General features: G+C 47.2%; 1 protein-coding gene, 1 long non-coding RNA gene and 1 other non-coding gene across 8 annotated transcripts; 1 reads left to right on the top strand and 2 right to left on the bottom strand.

The window, feature by feature from the left end:
* Positions 1–491: 491 nt before the first annotated feature.
* Positions 492–572, bottom strand: TRNAL-AAG (transfer RNA leucine (anticodon AAG)). Its single transcript has one exon. It is a non-coding gene; the product is annotated as a tRNA-Leu (tRNA).
* A 290-nt stretch (positions 573–862) lies between these two features.
* LOC123111005 (uncharacterized) lies at positions 863–14,401 on the top strand. Of its 6 annotated transcripts, none has more exons than XR_006454031.1 (11): positions 869–1,042; positions 2,780–2,834; positions 3,126–3,231; positions 3,770–4,089; positions 7,025–7,118; positions 10,794–10,860; positions 10,931–11,414; positions 11,895–12,044; positions 12,112–12,187; positions 12,275–12,466; positions 13,894–14,401. It is a non-coding gene; the product is annotated as an uncharacterized lncRNA (long non-coding RNA). The 6 variants fall into 6 exon arrangements; XR_006454020.1 differs by having other exon boundaries at positions 13,885–14,401; XR_006454026.1 differs by lacking the exon at positions 3,126–3,231 and having other exon boundaries at positions 863–1,042; positions 13,885–14,401.
* LOC123110998 (transcription factor MYB61) lies at positions 8,106–10,527 on the bottom strand. Its single transcript, XM_044531653.1, has 3 exons — positions 10,064–10,527; positions 9,796–9,925; positions 8,106–9,681 (listed from the first exon to the last, which is right to left on the bottom strand). Exons 1-3 carry the CDS (start codon positions 10,194–10,196, stop codon positions 8,649–8,651), a joined length of 1,296 nt encoding a protein of 431 aa, XP_044387588.1. The 5' UTR covers positions 10,197–10,527; the 3' UTR covers positions 8,106–8,648.
* Positions 14,402–15,091: the final 690 nt, after the last annotated feature.

The raw sequence follows: 15,091 nt of genomic DNA, 5'->3' as shown, positions 1-15,091 counted from the left end.
GTGCCCGAGGAAAGCATAAGAGAAATAAGGGTCTCTTCCCGAGGAAAGCATAGGGGCGAGAAATTATGTCTCAATTTAGGCCCTGTTCGGGATGGCGGAATCGAAAACATAGGTTTATAGAACAAAAAAAAGAAAATGAAAAGGACGATAGATGCAAAACATGGGAAGTGAAAATGTTGCAGAAAACCACACGTTGATGTTCTGAACGCAGGAGAAGGAACCCCATGAATTTAGCTGATTTTACAGCTGAAGTGGGTCCCTGCATGCATGCCTCGATATCCTTTCCCTTCCGCTGCCTCTGCCCTCGCGGTAAAAATGGGATAGGAGCGGATGTTTGTTTTCCTATGAAAACGCATCCGGTCGGACGGTAACGATGGTTTCCTTCGGGTTTTTTTTTTTTTTTGAACATATGGTTTCCTTTGGTTTTCCTGCACTCTTCCTTCGTCCCGAACAGGCCTTATATGGGGAAAGAAAATGTCATAAAAAGAAATTGACCAGAGTGGGATTTGAACCCACGCCCTTTCGGACCAGAGCCTTAATCTGGCGCCTTAGACCAACTCGGCCATCTGATCTTGTTGTGTTGTTTTACTTTTAAATCTTTATAAAGACTGAAAACGTAATTGTGCTCGTTGTTCTCCCTCGTCAAAGTCATGCGTGCATGACAATTCTCGAATTTTCTCCCTTTTATTTCGCAAAACATGTCTCCCCTCGCCCAACTGCCCTTCCCTAGAATTCAAAAGAACCGCTGTCCCCTATTCACGGCCCGAGCTGTAGTTGTTGTTGCAAGAGCTTTGCGGCCCAACATAAATGATTGACACGCTTTACAGCCCAACAAACAGAAATCCTTGTGGCTCACCCAATTGGCCCATTGTCCTCCACGCGCACCTCCCTGGCCGAAACGACGGCGCCCCCCTGCTCCGCCCCGAGGAAGAGAGAGGCGCAACCAAAAAGCGCTCTCGCCGCCCGCCTCCTTCCTCCCGCCGGCCGCCGTTTCTCGCCGCCGCGCCGCCAACGCCCTGCTCTAACCCCGCGCGTGATCACGGTATTGGTTCCCCCCTCCCCTCCCTCCCTCTCTCCCTCTCCCTCTCCCCTCCCGATGTTAATTTCGAATTAATTGGCCGCACCCTCACACCTAGCCTCGCGCGTACGAATCCGGCCTACGATGTTACCTCGCATTGCTAATCGCGATCCATCTGGTTGGCCTCCCTCCCCAGCCGAATTGATTAGCCATTTTGGTGGGGGAGCGGGTGGATTGATCTCTGTTCCTGCGCTTGCTGCTGCAGTGGTTACCACCAATGCGGCATCAGTCGATCACGGCAATGTTTTCCCCGCGTGAAATCGCGGTCCCAGTGCCCCTGTGTCAACTATCGGGCGTACGATTTGGCATTTGCGGAAGGGGCCTCGCTGCATCCGCCCTGACAGGGAGGGTTTGCTGTTTGCTAGGGTACTGGCCAGGTTCAGCGTCCCTTGACTCCTTTGCTGGCGGTCTCCTCAGGGAGTCAGGGTGCGGTCTTGAGTCCTGGCCTCACTTCATTGTTATTTGTGCATATGGACTGTGACGCCCATGTCGACATTGCTATTTGCTGGTCGAAATAAATAATTGATCAGTGTTCAGGACCGTACATACAATCATATTCTGTAAGCTTGTGACCCCAGCCAGTTACCTGTACTTTGTCTGAACTATTGCTTTCAGTAAAGCAGTGCGCCTTGCCTTTATCATGAAACAACACTGCATTAATCGTTTTTTAATCGGGTTAGATAATAAGTTGGGTATTTCCGTCTAGAAAGACAACTCAGCTGTCAAAACCTTAATGGTTTGTTGATAATAAAAAAAACATAAAGGTTTTTATTTGTAGGCTTTGGAACTGAACCCAGTTTCTAGTGCTGCAGGGTTTGCATATTATTGCAGCACTGTTTGTGTTAGTTGAGTGCTTGCAATAGCAGCAGCAAAGGAATAAATTGGGTCTTAATTTCTCAATCCTTGAGTAGATTTATTAGCTTAATCTCTTGATCCTAGACTAGTTTCTTTAGCTGTAGATGATAGATATATGTTTTTTGTGTGTGCCTATGTGGTAGCTATAAGGTATCAATTATCTGAATCATGAATTTAAATTTTCCTATGGTAATATTCATATTATTGTTTTACAACAGATAGGGGTGTACAGTGGCCATACTTAATCCTTCTCCATATATCCTTGTTACCTGTCATTTTCGATTTTGCTTGTCTAGTGTGGTCAGTGTCATTCTTCACTTCCTTGAGATATGACACCTTGATCTCCCTCACATTTGTCAAGTCAATATTTAATCTTCTTTTGACATGTTTCAAGCATCACCCGTTGCTTCTTTTCTTATCAAATTGCTATAGGGACCTAGTAGTGATTGTTTGAAACAAGAAATTCTGTGTTACCTACATTTTCTCCTAAATGACAACCATGATGAAAATGTGATACAGTTTCCTTCTGATACCTGTGCTGCGATCTTATCATCTATTGAACATGGTTTCTCCCATTAGCATTTGGAAATAATTCAGAACGGCGGGCTCTCAAGTTTCATGGAGTACATTTGTTAGGTGTTAGTATGTTTTTCCTGGAGAATAAAATTTAGTATCTATACTGTAAAGTTTGGTTGCTGCACTGGTGAGCTGTTTCCAGTTTCTAGAACATACAGTAACGGAAACGATCGAACTAGGTCTACTACCATTTGGATACTGCACTGTGTAACTGATGTAATGTTGACCTATATTATTGGGTTATCTAGTAATTTACTCTATTTGTTTCAGTGGATTTATGTTCAAGCATGTTGACGTTCTGCAATGTTATTGTTCGCCTGTTCGAGTAAGTACATGTTAAACCTAATGCGTCCAAAAAACAATAGTTTTCATTTTACAGTATCACCTAAACATGTGGAAATATTTTTATATTGAACACCGCATCTGGTAGTGTTCTGCTAGAAGCTTGTGGTTAGTACTTATGTTCCATGAGCAATCTTCTGGAAGTGCAGTGTGTTTAAGTTGGCAATAGGTTCTAGATACAATGTTTTGGCCTGCTGGAGCAGTTCCTTTCGAGCACCGGTATGAAGTTCTGAAATTTGCACATTAAGGTTCGGAATTTTGTTGTTTCTTGTAGAATCAAGGGTAATCGATAGCTTGGTATAGATCATGGTGCTATTGTGTTTGACAAGTTATGAAAGGCTAAGGACACCTTTTTGTATGTCAGGAGTACCTTTCAAAGTGTAAGGATCTCCCATTTATTTTCAAGTCCCAAGTTTTGTAAATTAACATTGTATTTTTTGGGGTACTGTGATTTACTTACATGAGTGCTTGCCTCATTTCATAGTCTGGTAGTGCATCTTTAATACATAATGAAATATTTTGCTACATAAGTCCCAACTGTTTATTCTAAGATGAATGTACAAACTGGATAAAATCATAAAGCAAAAAGATAATAAACAGCAACCCTAATGTCTCTGATTTGACCAGATAGGTAGATATAGAGGATGTGTGCATTGTCAAGATAGTTTCATATTTCGATAATCCAAAAGTTAAATTTTGTAATGTAGCAGTTGTGGTTTGGTATTTATGGACGGTCTAAGTCAGGTTCTCAGAGTGAAGAGCTCTTAGACAAATAAAGGAAGTCAGAATGGTCTCAGCTTCTGCTCTTAGGTTCTGTTGTCGTAATCTGCAATGATCTCTCTTCTTGCTATCAACTGAAGTGCAATTGTTACTTACACTTTACCAATGTCTAACATGAATCGGGAACTTTGGTAACAGATCGACGATATGCGCTGAGGTGTTGCTTAGTGAGACATTGTTGGAGATATTCTAGATCGTCCCTAAGTTTTTAAAGAGACGCCGTCGATGAGCAAGATGACTTCCCTGTCCTGGGTGAACGTTTGTGATTTACATAGAAGGCCCGCAAGCATGATCCTTAAACTGCTGGTACGCTAATGAGAAGATGGCCTTGATGTGCCGGGACTCGTGCTCCCGAACATAGCAGCCAGCCTATGAAGGAGGAAACTGCAGCAGCACTCTTCACAAGGCCTATTGACTCATCCTCACCGTCACCATCACCAGCATAATGTGTCAAAGAGGTAAAAGGAAAACCCAGAAGATAAAAGAACCATGATGCCTTGACATATGATTCCATGAATTAAATTGTTGAATGCGCATACACTTGGGCTGTATATTAGGTACTTCCTCCGTCCCGAAATAAGTATCGTTGATTTAGTACAACTTTGTACTAACTTTGTACAAAATCAGCGACACTTATTTTGGGACGGAGGGAGTACATTTGTTGCAACGTCTGCCACTGACTTAGGCTGTATCTAGTTGCTATTATTCTCTTGGTTGATGATACCATCTACTTGCACACCTTCATTACTAGGCAATCAACTGAAGGATGGTTCCAACTAATTAAGCTGCTCATATTTGCTGCTTCTTCCTACCTTATGCCATTGGGCCATTCATTTTGATTGAGTGGACCTATTGAGTACTGGCTGGGTTTACACTGTTGAAACTCTGCAAATGCTATTCTTCTCCCACTACCTGATCCTGGCATGGTTCATAGAACCATAATCTGATTTTAGTTCTTTGAGCTTCCTATGGACTAAGAAGAGATTGCTAACACAAGCACAAAGATGTGCCAGCTTTAGCATTTGCCTTAACATATCTGCGAATTCACAGTTTAATAACTGATGGAACTTTTCCTAGTCGGTTAGTCACGTCTCCAGTCTGTAATTGACACGTGTTGACTGCAGAGACAGATAATGCCGAAGACAGGGAAATTAACTTGACACGTGCAGCCCCAAAATGGAGCAGCCTTTTATAATTACAAAATTCCAAACTTAAAGCTGTGCCAATGACATGAGAGAGTGAATAGAGTTAAAAAAGGAGACCTAGCCCCCGCGTCGTCCCCCCCGCGGGCGACTCGGGCGGCGGCACGGCTCCCCCCGCCCTCTCCTCCCCCCCACCCTCCCCCGCCCTCGCCGCCGGCCGCAGCCGCCGGGGCAAAGCCCCTCACGATGGCTGGCGGCGGGGCCCCTCTCTCTCTCTGCCGCTCGGGGGTGTCCGGTGCGGGGCGGCCTGCTCCGGCGGCGGCGCCGGGCGTGCGCAGGGCCTGTCGGTGCGGCAGTGGTGGCTTCCGGTGGCGACGTGCGAGCGGCAGCGTGGTGGGCGGCGGCTGCGTGCCCGTGGTGGCGGCGGTGGATCGGATCTGGTCACGGGCTGCAGCGGGCGGTTCTGGTGGACCCTTTCTCTATGGGCTTCGGCTCGGTCTCCCTCTCCTCTCGGTCGGGGTTGGAGTTGGGCTGGAGCTGGTGGAGGTGGGGGGCGTGTCGGCCGGATTTGACGCGCCTTTTCTGGCAGGCGGCGCGGGTTGGGGCAGCGGCCGGGTGTGGCTGGTGCTCTGGCCGTGGGCGGTGGCGCGGGGAGGTCCGGATGGTGGACTTCCGGTGGCGTGGCGGCTACACGGTGGCCGGCAGCGTTGCCCGTGGCGGCGGCCGGCTTCTTCGGCGTCGGCTCGTCTGCGGTCGGGCTGTTTCGACCTTGCTTCATCTCCTCGTCGTCCGGCCTCTGCTTGACTCGAAGGGCTGACCCGCTCCCAGCTGCGGTCCATCGCACGTCTCGCGCCCGTTGCCGCGGGACCGAGCTCGTCTCGCGCCCGACAGCAGGACCGAGCTCGTCTCGCGCCCGGCGGCAAGATCGAGCTTGTCTCGCGCCCGGTGCTGCAGGACGGGGCGATGGTGGCCATCTTTGGCCAGCCTATTGGGTCTTGGTGTTGGGGGCTGCTCAGGGGTACGAAAGGCCGAGCCTTTCCGCTCGTCTCTTTGGTTGGTGTAGCGGCGGGACTCGGGTGAGGTGGCGTCTTGGTCTTGGATGCCGGGGTGGCGGCCCTGGTGGTGGTAGCCCGGTGCTCATGGGCAGAGCCCGTGGCTGGGTGCTGCCCGACTGTCATGGCCGTGTGGGCGGCATGATGGCCGGGGTGTGGTGTTCGGTGGCGGTGAGTGTTGGCCGGGGTGAAAACCTGTTCTATCCCCGGATGGACCGGCGGCGGCGAAGCTCGTTCCCTTCTTGAAGGCGTCGTCGCGGCTCTCATTGCCCGTTGTGTTGCTCCAGGGGAAACTCTGACCCTCGGGTCGGGCGGTGGCGGCGCTCCAGTGCCATATCCTTCCTGAAGGCGCTGCCTTGGAGTTCACGGTTCGCCATATGCGGCTTCATCTCTTCGTAGCTAGGGGTGGTGTTGCTGCACTCAGCGCGTATGTATCATGCATTGGGTGTGTGCGTGTGTGGTGGTGTGAGTTTGTACTGTCATGTTGATGATCGTTGCTTTATTTATAAAGCGGGGCGAAAGCCTTTTTCGGTAAAGCTGTGCCAATATGCTTTCCTATTTCATCATCATGCTGATGTCAAAGGGAGGCTGAGAGGAAACAACTATTCGCAAGTACATGTATCATGCAGTAGTAGATTCGTGTCTTGCTTTTAGTTATTTCCTTGTAAAACAAGAACTGTATGGCCTTTTTTTTGCTTTACCTAAAATTTATGTTTCTATCAAACTAAAGCAATACTTGATCACAATCAATTGCAGTGTGGGTTGTGTCAAATGGAATGGGTGAACTGGCTGTTGATTGTTCTTTGCTACATTTGTACCTCATAATAGCACACACATTACAATATCTCAGATCTAATGTTGCCAAGTTACTATTACTTGAGTAATATGCAAAACGACATGCAGTCCGGTGCATGTTCAAGGGAAAAAGAACTGCTGATTGAGTAATTTGTGATATTATTCCTTCTCATCTGTTATCTTCCATTCGTTAATGATGATGTTAGGTGGTCATTATTGCAGTCTACTGCTGCTGGCAATCTTGACACTAAATATCAAATTATTAAATTAAATGTCCTTTTTCATCTGGAAGAGCACTAGCATCCTCCTTTGTGAACAGTTGCTATTTTCCTGTCTTGTTACTTCTTCCTTTTCAACCTTTTGTTTTTTCTGTCAACTGATGTGTCAATTTCTAAAACATGCAGATGCATCCAATAATACAGCTCATACGTCCAAGAAGACACAGGATATAAACAAAGCGAACTAAAGTGCATATGCCATATAAGTTGAAACGGCATGGTACGCAACCAAGCTCTTATGAATTGTAATTCATCGTGAATTATGTACCAGAATCTAGAGATAGACATGGAGTAGCATTTATCACTGCATTCCAGAATTATTGGGCTTCTCTAATTTCCTTTTGGTGCTAATGGTCCTTATGAGCATTATTGGCCTCATCGTGTCTTTGAAAATGAAAGTGCTAATCACTTTATGCCAGCCTTTTTTTTTGCAAATGATCGAGCCCTGTTAATTGTGTGATGTAAATATAGTCTGTAACTTCTAAAGCTAATCTATTGTTTGGGAACCTGATTTCATATGTCCATTATTTAGCACTATTGCAACCCATAGAAATAAACCCATATTTGAGGGTTTGAACAGGAGGAGTCATAAAGAAAGGATCCCACCAAGGCCAAGCCAAATTGGTTAACAATCTAACTCAGCCCATGACATGGTCCCTCAATTGTATTATTAGCAGGAGCATTAGTATTATGGCCCTTGGTACAGTGATGTTGAACGTTGAAACCAAGTTCTGGTACTCTATTTGGCCTTTTTATGTAGAGGCTAGCTTTTCTGGAGGTTGGTTATGGGTTACTTACAGTGTCACCTAGCTCGTACCTCAATTAGTTCGTGATAAACCAAATAAGCACCCAACATGGCTTAAGTTCCATGGTTGCTGAATGTTGAGCTCCTAGCCAAGTTTAAGGTACATTTTGCAACGCTGCGATGTAATCATGGACAAACCATAATGCGCAGCCATAGTTGAGCATATGGTTGAGTGCTCACCACAAAATGAGGCTTCATATGCTACCCATCTGCATGGTAGGTAGATATTCTTAAATACTTGCCTCCTTTTCTCTCAGCCGTGCTTACTCTCTCCTGAGGATGGTTACCTCTTTAGACCATATCAAATCAACCAATCCTTTTCCATGCTAGTATTGAAGTAGAAAGCGATCAAGTAGCTTCGGATTCTCCACAGGGAAAAGATTAAGACAGAAACAGGAAAGGGAAAGCCAGAGAAAAATGCTCATGGGTCAATATTCCAATTTTCTGCCTTTACAAATATACAACTGCAGTTTGTCGGCAACTTCTCAAAAGATATAAAAATACAACTTGCAATAATTAATTCCCATCTACGTGCATGGCAGCAGTTGAAAAGTCTGGGACTACTTGTATGGTCAGTGATAGCTACCGACACATGCAGTTTTTCCCATTCCTGTCTATTTATTTGATAAACAGAGAGTGAACAAAAACTCAAGTATCCAAAAGTTGAGCTGTCGTGTACAGAAGAAAACAACAATTTTCAAGAGAAAGAAAGGGAGACTCCAGAATGTACTTTTCTGTGCAATTTGACGCCACTCCTGATGACAGAGCTGTCTTTTCCGTGGCACTGCATGATCTTTAGCCGAGGAAGGTTGTGGAGGGTTGATTCCTGTATCAACCCGCATATGTATCTATGCAAGCACCTCAGCATAGCCTGCTCACGAAATTGTGAGACAAGTCTGAACTTCTGCTGATCTTCTCTGTTCCATGTATGGCAGAACATAGCACCTAGATATGCTCAAAAGACAAGGGCATTCTTTGCAAGTCTTTATCATACATGTCTGATGCTGCTTGCAGCTGTTGCTGTGGCTGCTGATTCTGGAACCAAGAAGCACATATCCCTTCCATGTTGAACTGGCTCTCTGCTTTGATCACATCATCGTATAGTGATTGGCTCTGGTTCTGCATCGCTGTGGTTGCCTCTGCAAAGGTTCCATGAAGCAAGTCAGGCCACTTGAGTTCCTCCACTAACTGAACTCTGGTATCTTTTTCTTGCCCAACTCCGATATCTGTCCATGGGAATACACTGTTCTCCAGAATTGAGTTCGTGCTCTGTGGCTCGAACCCCATGCTGTTGCTTCCGCTGCTCCCGGTACTACCGCTGCTGCTAGGATTAACACCACCCCAGTAGAAAGGGGCACTGCCTATGCCAGTGCCCCCATGGCGGTGATTGTCTGGTGGGAGGTTCAGTCCCATCGGTGTCGAGAGGGCTGATGGTGAAACTGTTGGCATCACAGTGGAGATTGTGCTGCAGTTGAAATCATTCTGGTTAAACCAGAGTGAGTTCATGTTCATATTTGCACCATCTCCACTGCCACACTCATTGCTGTAGCCTAATTGCTGCTGGAAAGGAAAATACAGCGTTGGACCTGATGAACGGCAGCTTGATGGGCTCTCGTGACCAGCAGTAAGCTGGTCCAGGAACAACTCCTTTGCTGGCACCTTAGGTCGTGCCAAGCTTGGAGTTTCAGGGTGCTTCTTGTCATACACCGGCAGCAGCATTGACGATTGGGCTGTCTCGCTGAGGAGGTGACCGAAGTTCCCTTGAGCACCAGCGCTTGACGGGTTGACGTCACTGGAACCAGAGGTCCTCTCGGTGCTGATGGTGGGAGCTGCTCCACTGCGATCAGCCTCGGTGAGGGGCTTGTGGGTGTTGGGGTCAATGCCCTTCTGCCGCAGCTTCTTCTTGAGGGACGAGTTCCAGAGGTTCTTAATCTCATTGTCAGTCCTCCCAGGCATCTGTGCTGCAATTTGAGACCACCTTCTCATGGAAAAAAAAGAGGCGTATTAGTTGAATTATCAAGGTTTGCTCTGCAGTTACTAATGCTGAATTCTGTTTGGGTCCTCAGAGTGCAACTCTAGGCTTAAAATTCACCTGTTCCCAAGCACAGCATGGAGTTCAACGATGAGGTCTTCCTCGTCCTGAGCGAAGGCACCTCTCTTAAGGTCTGGCCTCAGGTAGTTTATCCACCTCAGCCTGCAGCTCTTGCCACACCTTTGGAGCCCTGCAGCAATTTACGAGGCAAATTAAGATAATTGGCCTGACTAAGAGAGGGAAGCCTTCTTAGGAGGAGAAGAAGGGGGGAAAGAATGGAAGTTTGTAACTGACAAGAGTGAAATGCAGAATATTAGTTTTTGCTCACCTGCAAGTTTAGGGACAGAGCTCCAGCAGCCATGGCCATGCTTGGTTATGTGGTTCATGAGCTTCTCATCCTCCTCAGGGGACCAGAGCCCCTTCCTCAGCTTCTGCTTGTAGCAGCACGAATGCCTCCCCATTTCAGTGCAATGCAGAGCCTGCGAGCTTGAAATTCGCAGACCCGACGAGGTTCGCGGAACTCACACAGCTTGCAATTGCTCACAGCAGAAGCCTCCTCTGGTAGCACGGAGCTTCTTCAGGAATCCATGGCTGAAGAAGGGGTGGGAAATGCAGAGGGGATAGTGACTTATATATGGAGAAATGGTTGCTGAGAGCAGAATTGAGCAAGAAGAGCAACAGTGTGTATGGTTGCAGATAGGAGATTTCAGTGGAAAGCAGGGAAAGGTTAGGGGGCACTCCTCTCCTTTTCTTTGCAGGACACCCCCCCTTTAGCACCTTCTTTTAAAGGTGGTGGTGGTGGAGGTGGTTGCGAGAGGGGAAGGGGGTGGGGGTTTAACCCTTCTTCTTCTTCTTCACTTTGGTTGCTTCCCGCTACGCGTGGGGGTACGTCTCGTCATCTCTCCTAAGAATCTATGTCTGGTGCCAAAACCGGTGGGGTAGCCGCCTTCACCGATATTTTAATGTCGCGGCCTTGTTTATGAAACTCTACATTCATCTGTTTCTTTGAGCACAAGCCAGTGAAAGTAAAACGGGTCCGTCTGCCTCTGCATTATCAGGAAAGGGACTGCTTGCTCCTGCTCCTCCCATGGCGAATGACCACGACCCCCCAGGGCAGCATTCAGTGTACACCACTCCTCCTCCTCCTGCTACTAGAAGCCTTGTCTTTTTATTTATGTTGCCTTCTTTTCTGCAGCTACTTCTACGTCACGAGTGTTCCATGCAGGGTAAAGCACACACACGGTTGGGGGAGGCGGCCATGTCCACCTTTCTTCTGCTGCTAATTAAAACTCATCTTTGTTAGCTGCTGCTGCTGCTGCTGTTCGTTCGTGCATGTGCACCTCGTTTTTCCCCCACCTGCAAGAAGATTTTATGTGTCAGACCCAAGAATTGTCCTCTATCTCCGTTGCTTTTCAGGTAAGTCACTGGATCACTTCTATGTGGGGGAAAAGCCATCGGCAATCAATCATCACAGTTGGGGTCCTGGGGAGAAAGAGGTGGCACCAGATGTTCGTATTCCAGGACAGAGGGCATCTCCCTTTTGTTTACCCGGAGCAGCAAGCTGCTAGCTAGCAATTTCCAATCAGAAATCTTTGCTTCTCCAATCCCGGACAGAGCACGTTGCCGCCGCTGAACCTGTCCGCGATCAGTGAAGAACCGGGCTTTCTATAATGACACAGGTACCAAGCATAATGATTTGCCTGCTGACTGTCGCTAGCCTCGTCAATGGATGATACGCCGATCATTGTGACAAGAGAAGAAAAAGAAAACTTTATTTTCTAATTTCCTGATACAAAATAGGTCCATAGGAGGGGGACAAATATTCGCGGCACAGTAGTATTCCCCAATGAGCCAGTCAATGCGCGTATTATTGTTCCCATCCTTGCATGTCCAATACAAAGGAGAGAGTTTAATCCATGGTTCCATGATTAGGATCGTAATGGCATCCTTGTGTGCCCATGTGATGGCCGATACTCGTCCCCATTAAACAAGACGCGGGGCGGGGACGAATCAAAAGGCATTGATGATTGGGCGTTTTATTTAGTCTGGTTTCCAGCTGATCGTCTTGTCCTTTGATTCCCCATGCAGCGGATCTCATCCGTTCTGGAGGCTTGCATTGTCTGTTCTGATAGACTCTTGTATGTGTATTGTTTATGCAGGTTTTTGGAGCAATTAGCACATCCCCGCTTGCTTCGTATCGCAACGATTAAAACCGACCGGTGCGTGTGCGTGCCCGTGGGGGTTAATGTCACCATCTGTTCTTCCTCCATGCAGGACTTGCAGTTGGGCCGAGATAAACCGACTTTTAGGTAACAACAACCTGCCTTTTGCTGGGCACTGCTCTAGATGTTCCATTCACTAATTTGTTGGCCTCAGCTTTTCTTCTCCAGCACCTTGAGGCAGGTGGAGAAAGCTCGCTCACTGGTACACTCCAGGCGACCATGCTGTCATGGTAAGGATGCAACTCTATGATATGACCTCTGCCATGACAATTGCGAAATTACGGCGTAATTCTGATCCTTCCGTCTGTATCTTACAGGTGCATGCATTATCTAGAAGGGGTGGAAGATAAGGGACGGCAGCGGCGTGGCGATTAGCAAGGCTGGCATTAGAAGATCACGGGGGTAGGGCGAGTTTGACGAATGAGCGGGAGGCATCTTTTCCGGGGTCCCCAACAGGACATAGGTCCACCCCCTCCCTTCCTACAGCACCACACAGGCACAGGCCCAAGGTGACTTGCTCGCCCACTTTTCAATTCATCCGTTTCAATTGGGTTTATGATAATACTATTGTTACGATCAGCATTATGCATGAGAGAGAAAGAGGAGAGAGAGAGGGGGAGAGGCGTTAAATTTGTGATGCATGGGTCCTGCCGTCCTGGCGATGATGAACGAATGATCGGTACAGCCGGGATTCAAGAGGGCTAAAAGAAGAGATCAGAACAGGACGGACGGCATCCCATAGTACGCCCGGCGGGCCCGTCGAAGCCAACACTGCTGCATGCGTACCTTTCGTCTCATTTCCTCTCCCCTCGTCTCCTCTCTAGTCTCTAGAAGAGAGAGAAAAGAATAGCGAGGAGAGAGAGAGAGAGTCGTAGGACACTGGGCCGTCGTCGGTAGGGGTAGGGGTACCGTCCAACCCAATCCAATCCACCCATCCATTGCTCCCATGTAGACACAGTCAGTGGCTACCCATCGAGGCTGGATGGAGCGAACGATGCAGCTAGCGAGGCTGCTATGGGGCCAAAGGGAAAAAGGGACCACGCCACCGTGCGCGGGCGCGCGTGTGTGCCAACCAACTCGACGCGCACTCGCGCTATAGGCCGCTAAGCTACTGTACAAACCTCCTACGAATGAGTATGTTCATGTCGCAAATAGTTGGCAGCTGCCCTGGGCCTGGGGTAGCTACCCGGCCACTTCCCCTTGCCCGCTCTCTCGCTTGATTCCCCGTTGAATTCGGACGGACCATGGATGAAACGCTTGAAAGTTGCCCTCAATTCATATGACGAAACTTTAACGACGATGCGACGCGGAACCCCGGTGAAACTTCTCTCAAACATGTGCGTGCAGATACATCTTTATCTTTCTGCATATCTGTTCTTTTGGTAGAAAGAATAATCTATCTGTATGTGTAGAAGATGCTTTATTTTACGTGGTCGGAGTAAGTGAATACTGATGTCGTCCCTTTTTAGCCGTGTTTCGTCCCTGTCCGTGGCTAGCTGTCAGCCGTGCGCGCGCGTGTGTGGTATCCATGCGTCCGTAGCCAATTCTGCGCCTCCTGTATCCCACATAACCCCAATGCATGCCTCTGTGGAAAGCATGCATGTGCGCGCTATAGAATGGCATAATCGGCAAGAATCTGGGGTAACATGGCCTGCTTGCCATAGGTTTGCGGCAAGGAGTGCTTTCTAAGTACAAGAGGACATACATTCCACGCCACACAACACACACGAATGCCACTCTACTAAACATGCTACAAATACTACTCGCATAGTAGCGTGGGCACGCGCTTTAATTACCGCCCTGATTAAAATGCGTGATGTAGTCATTTCAATTTGTTTTCGCGTGTCTTTGCCTCTTGTTTTTGCCGTTTGTATACCGCGGTGGCCAATTTGAACAATTTCGATGTTCTTGGTTCTGAATCCTGCAGGTTTTGCAGGTTTGTGACCGTGCTCAATCCGACGGCACTCTTGCCATTTTCCCTTCTGATGCACTTGGAAGAAACGGTATCTATTGCGTGAAGTGGATGCGTTTTGGGATATGTGACAACACATGGACAATTTCCACATGCACGCCCACTTCTCCACCGATCCAGTGGCCAGCAGTTAGAATCACCTTTTTAATCAACTATAAATTGTTCGTCAAGACTACACCAGGATTGCCCAACCATTTGTAGCTCTAGCTTACCTCCCTAATGTAGTCTATCCAGGATTAAAAAATGTAATTAAGGACGAGATCCATGCATGGCTCTCTCGCCGTCGTCCTTTTCATGGCAAACAAATGGCCTATATCAATTTGCTTTCATGCAGTATTCTGGAGAATTTGCTTTCATGCGATTGGCATCACTTTCTCCAGCCTAGTATATCCATGTTGCTTGAAAAGTGCCCGCGTCCGACCTTAAATTCTATTCTAGTCTCTTTCTTTCTCCCTTCACTCTCAACGAGAGACACCCGCAAAACCAGTAATAGATGTTGCATTCTTGGTGAAAGGCGGCATCATGTTAAATGTTCTCTAGTCGCAAGAAATTGCTCATGGTTGGTGCTTCAGTTTCATTCCAACATGGTAATATGAAGTTTGTTATAATATTATTATAACCAAGTTACATATAATTTGTTGTGAAGGGTTTATATGAATTCAAGATTCCATTATATTATCAATGCGAGGTTAAAAAGTTCCCACATTTGCTCTGACATGCTAAAATTTATTGTAAAAAAGGAGAATGACCTACATTATTCATCTACGTTATAAGTTAAGATGGAGATTAGTCAGATGTACATAGAGACTCGTCATATCTCTTATACAAATAGTAGACTTCTTTTAAGAGGTATACAAAGAGTAAGAATGCATCTACGGTCAACAAACTCATCTTTCCAATCAGCTTTGGGCAGTGAAAAATGCAAATAAAGTTGCTAATGGAGTTCACTATGGTCTGGCTTGCATTTTGATGTTAGAAGGGCTCCACATGTTCCCCTTCTCCACCCTCCGTCCACATAACTCTCTGCCCTCTCACGTCATGTTGCCATCACGTTGTTCGATTTAGGATCGCTGGCACCAGTGAAACGCTGCTCCTTAGTTTTAAGCTTCCATCCATCCCTCACCATTATCAACTAACAAGAAGTGTGCACGAGATAGAAAAA

The sequence above is a fragment of the Triticum aestivum genome, chromosome 1B (genome assembly GCF_018294505.1).
Source record: "Triticum aestivum cultivar Chinese Spring chromosome 1B, IWGSC CS RefSeq v2.1, whole genome shotgun sequence".
NCBI classification, from domain to species: domain Eukaryota; kingdom Viridiplantae; phylum Streptophyta; class Magnoliopsida; order Poales; family Poaceae; genus Triticum; species Triticum aestivum.
The sequence above is the reverse complement of the archived record's forward strand: the minus strand, read 5'-3'. Positions and strand labels throughout refer to the sequence as shown.

Bases quoted from the DNA above. Each gene is read 5' to 3' on its own strand.
- LOC123110998 (XM_044531653.1), bottom strand. From the start codon at position 10,196: ATGGGGAGGCATTCGTGCTGCTACAAGCAGAAGCTGAGGAAGGGGCTC. The intron at 9,926-10,063 runs GTGAGCAAAAAC...AAATTGCTGCAG, and splicing joins CTCTGTCCCTAAACTTGCAG to GGCTCCAAAGGTGTGGCAAG. The intron at 9,682-9,795 runs GTGAATTTTAAG...TTCCATGAGAAG, and splicing joins CATGCTGTGCTTGGGAACAG to GTGGTCTCAAATTGCAGCAC.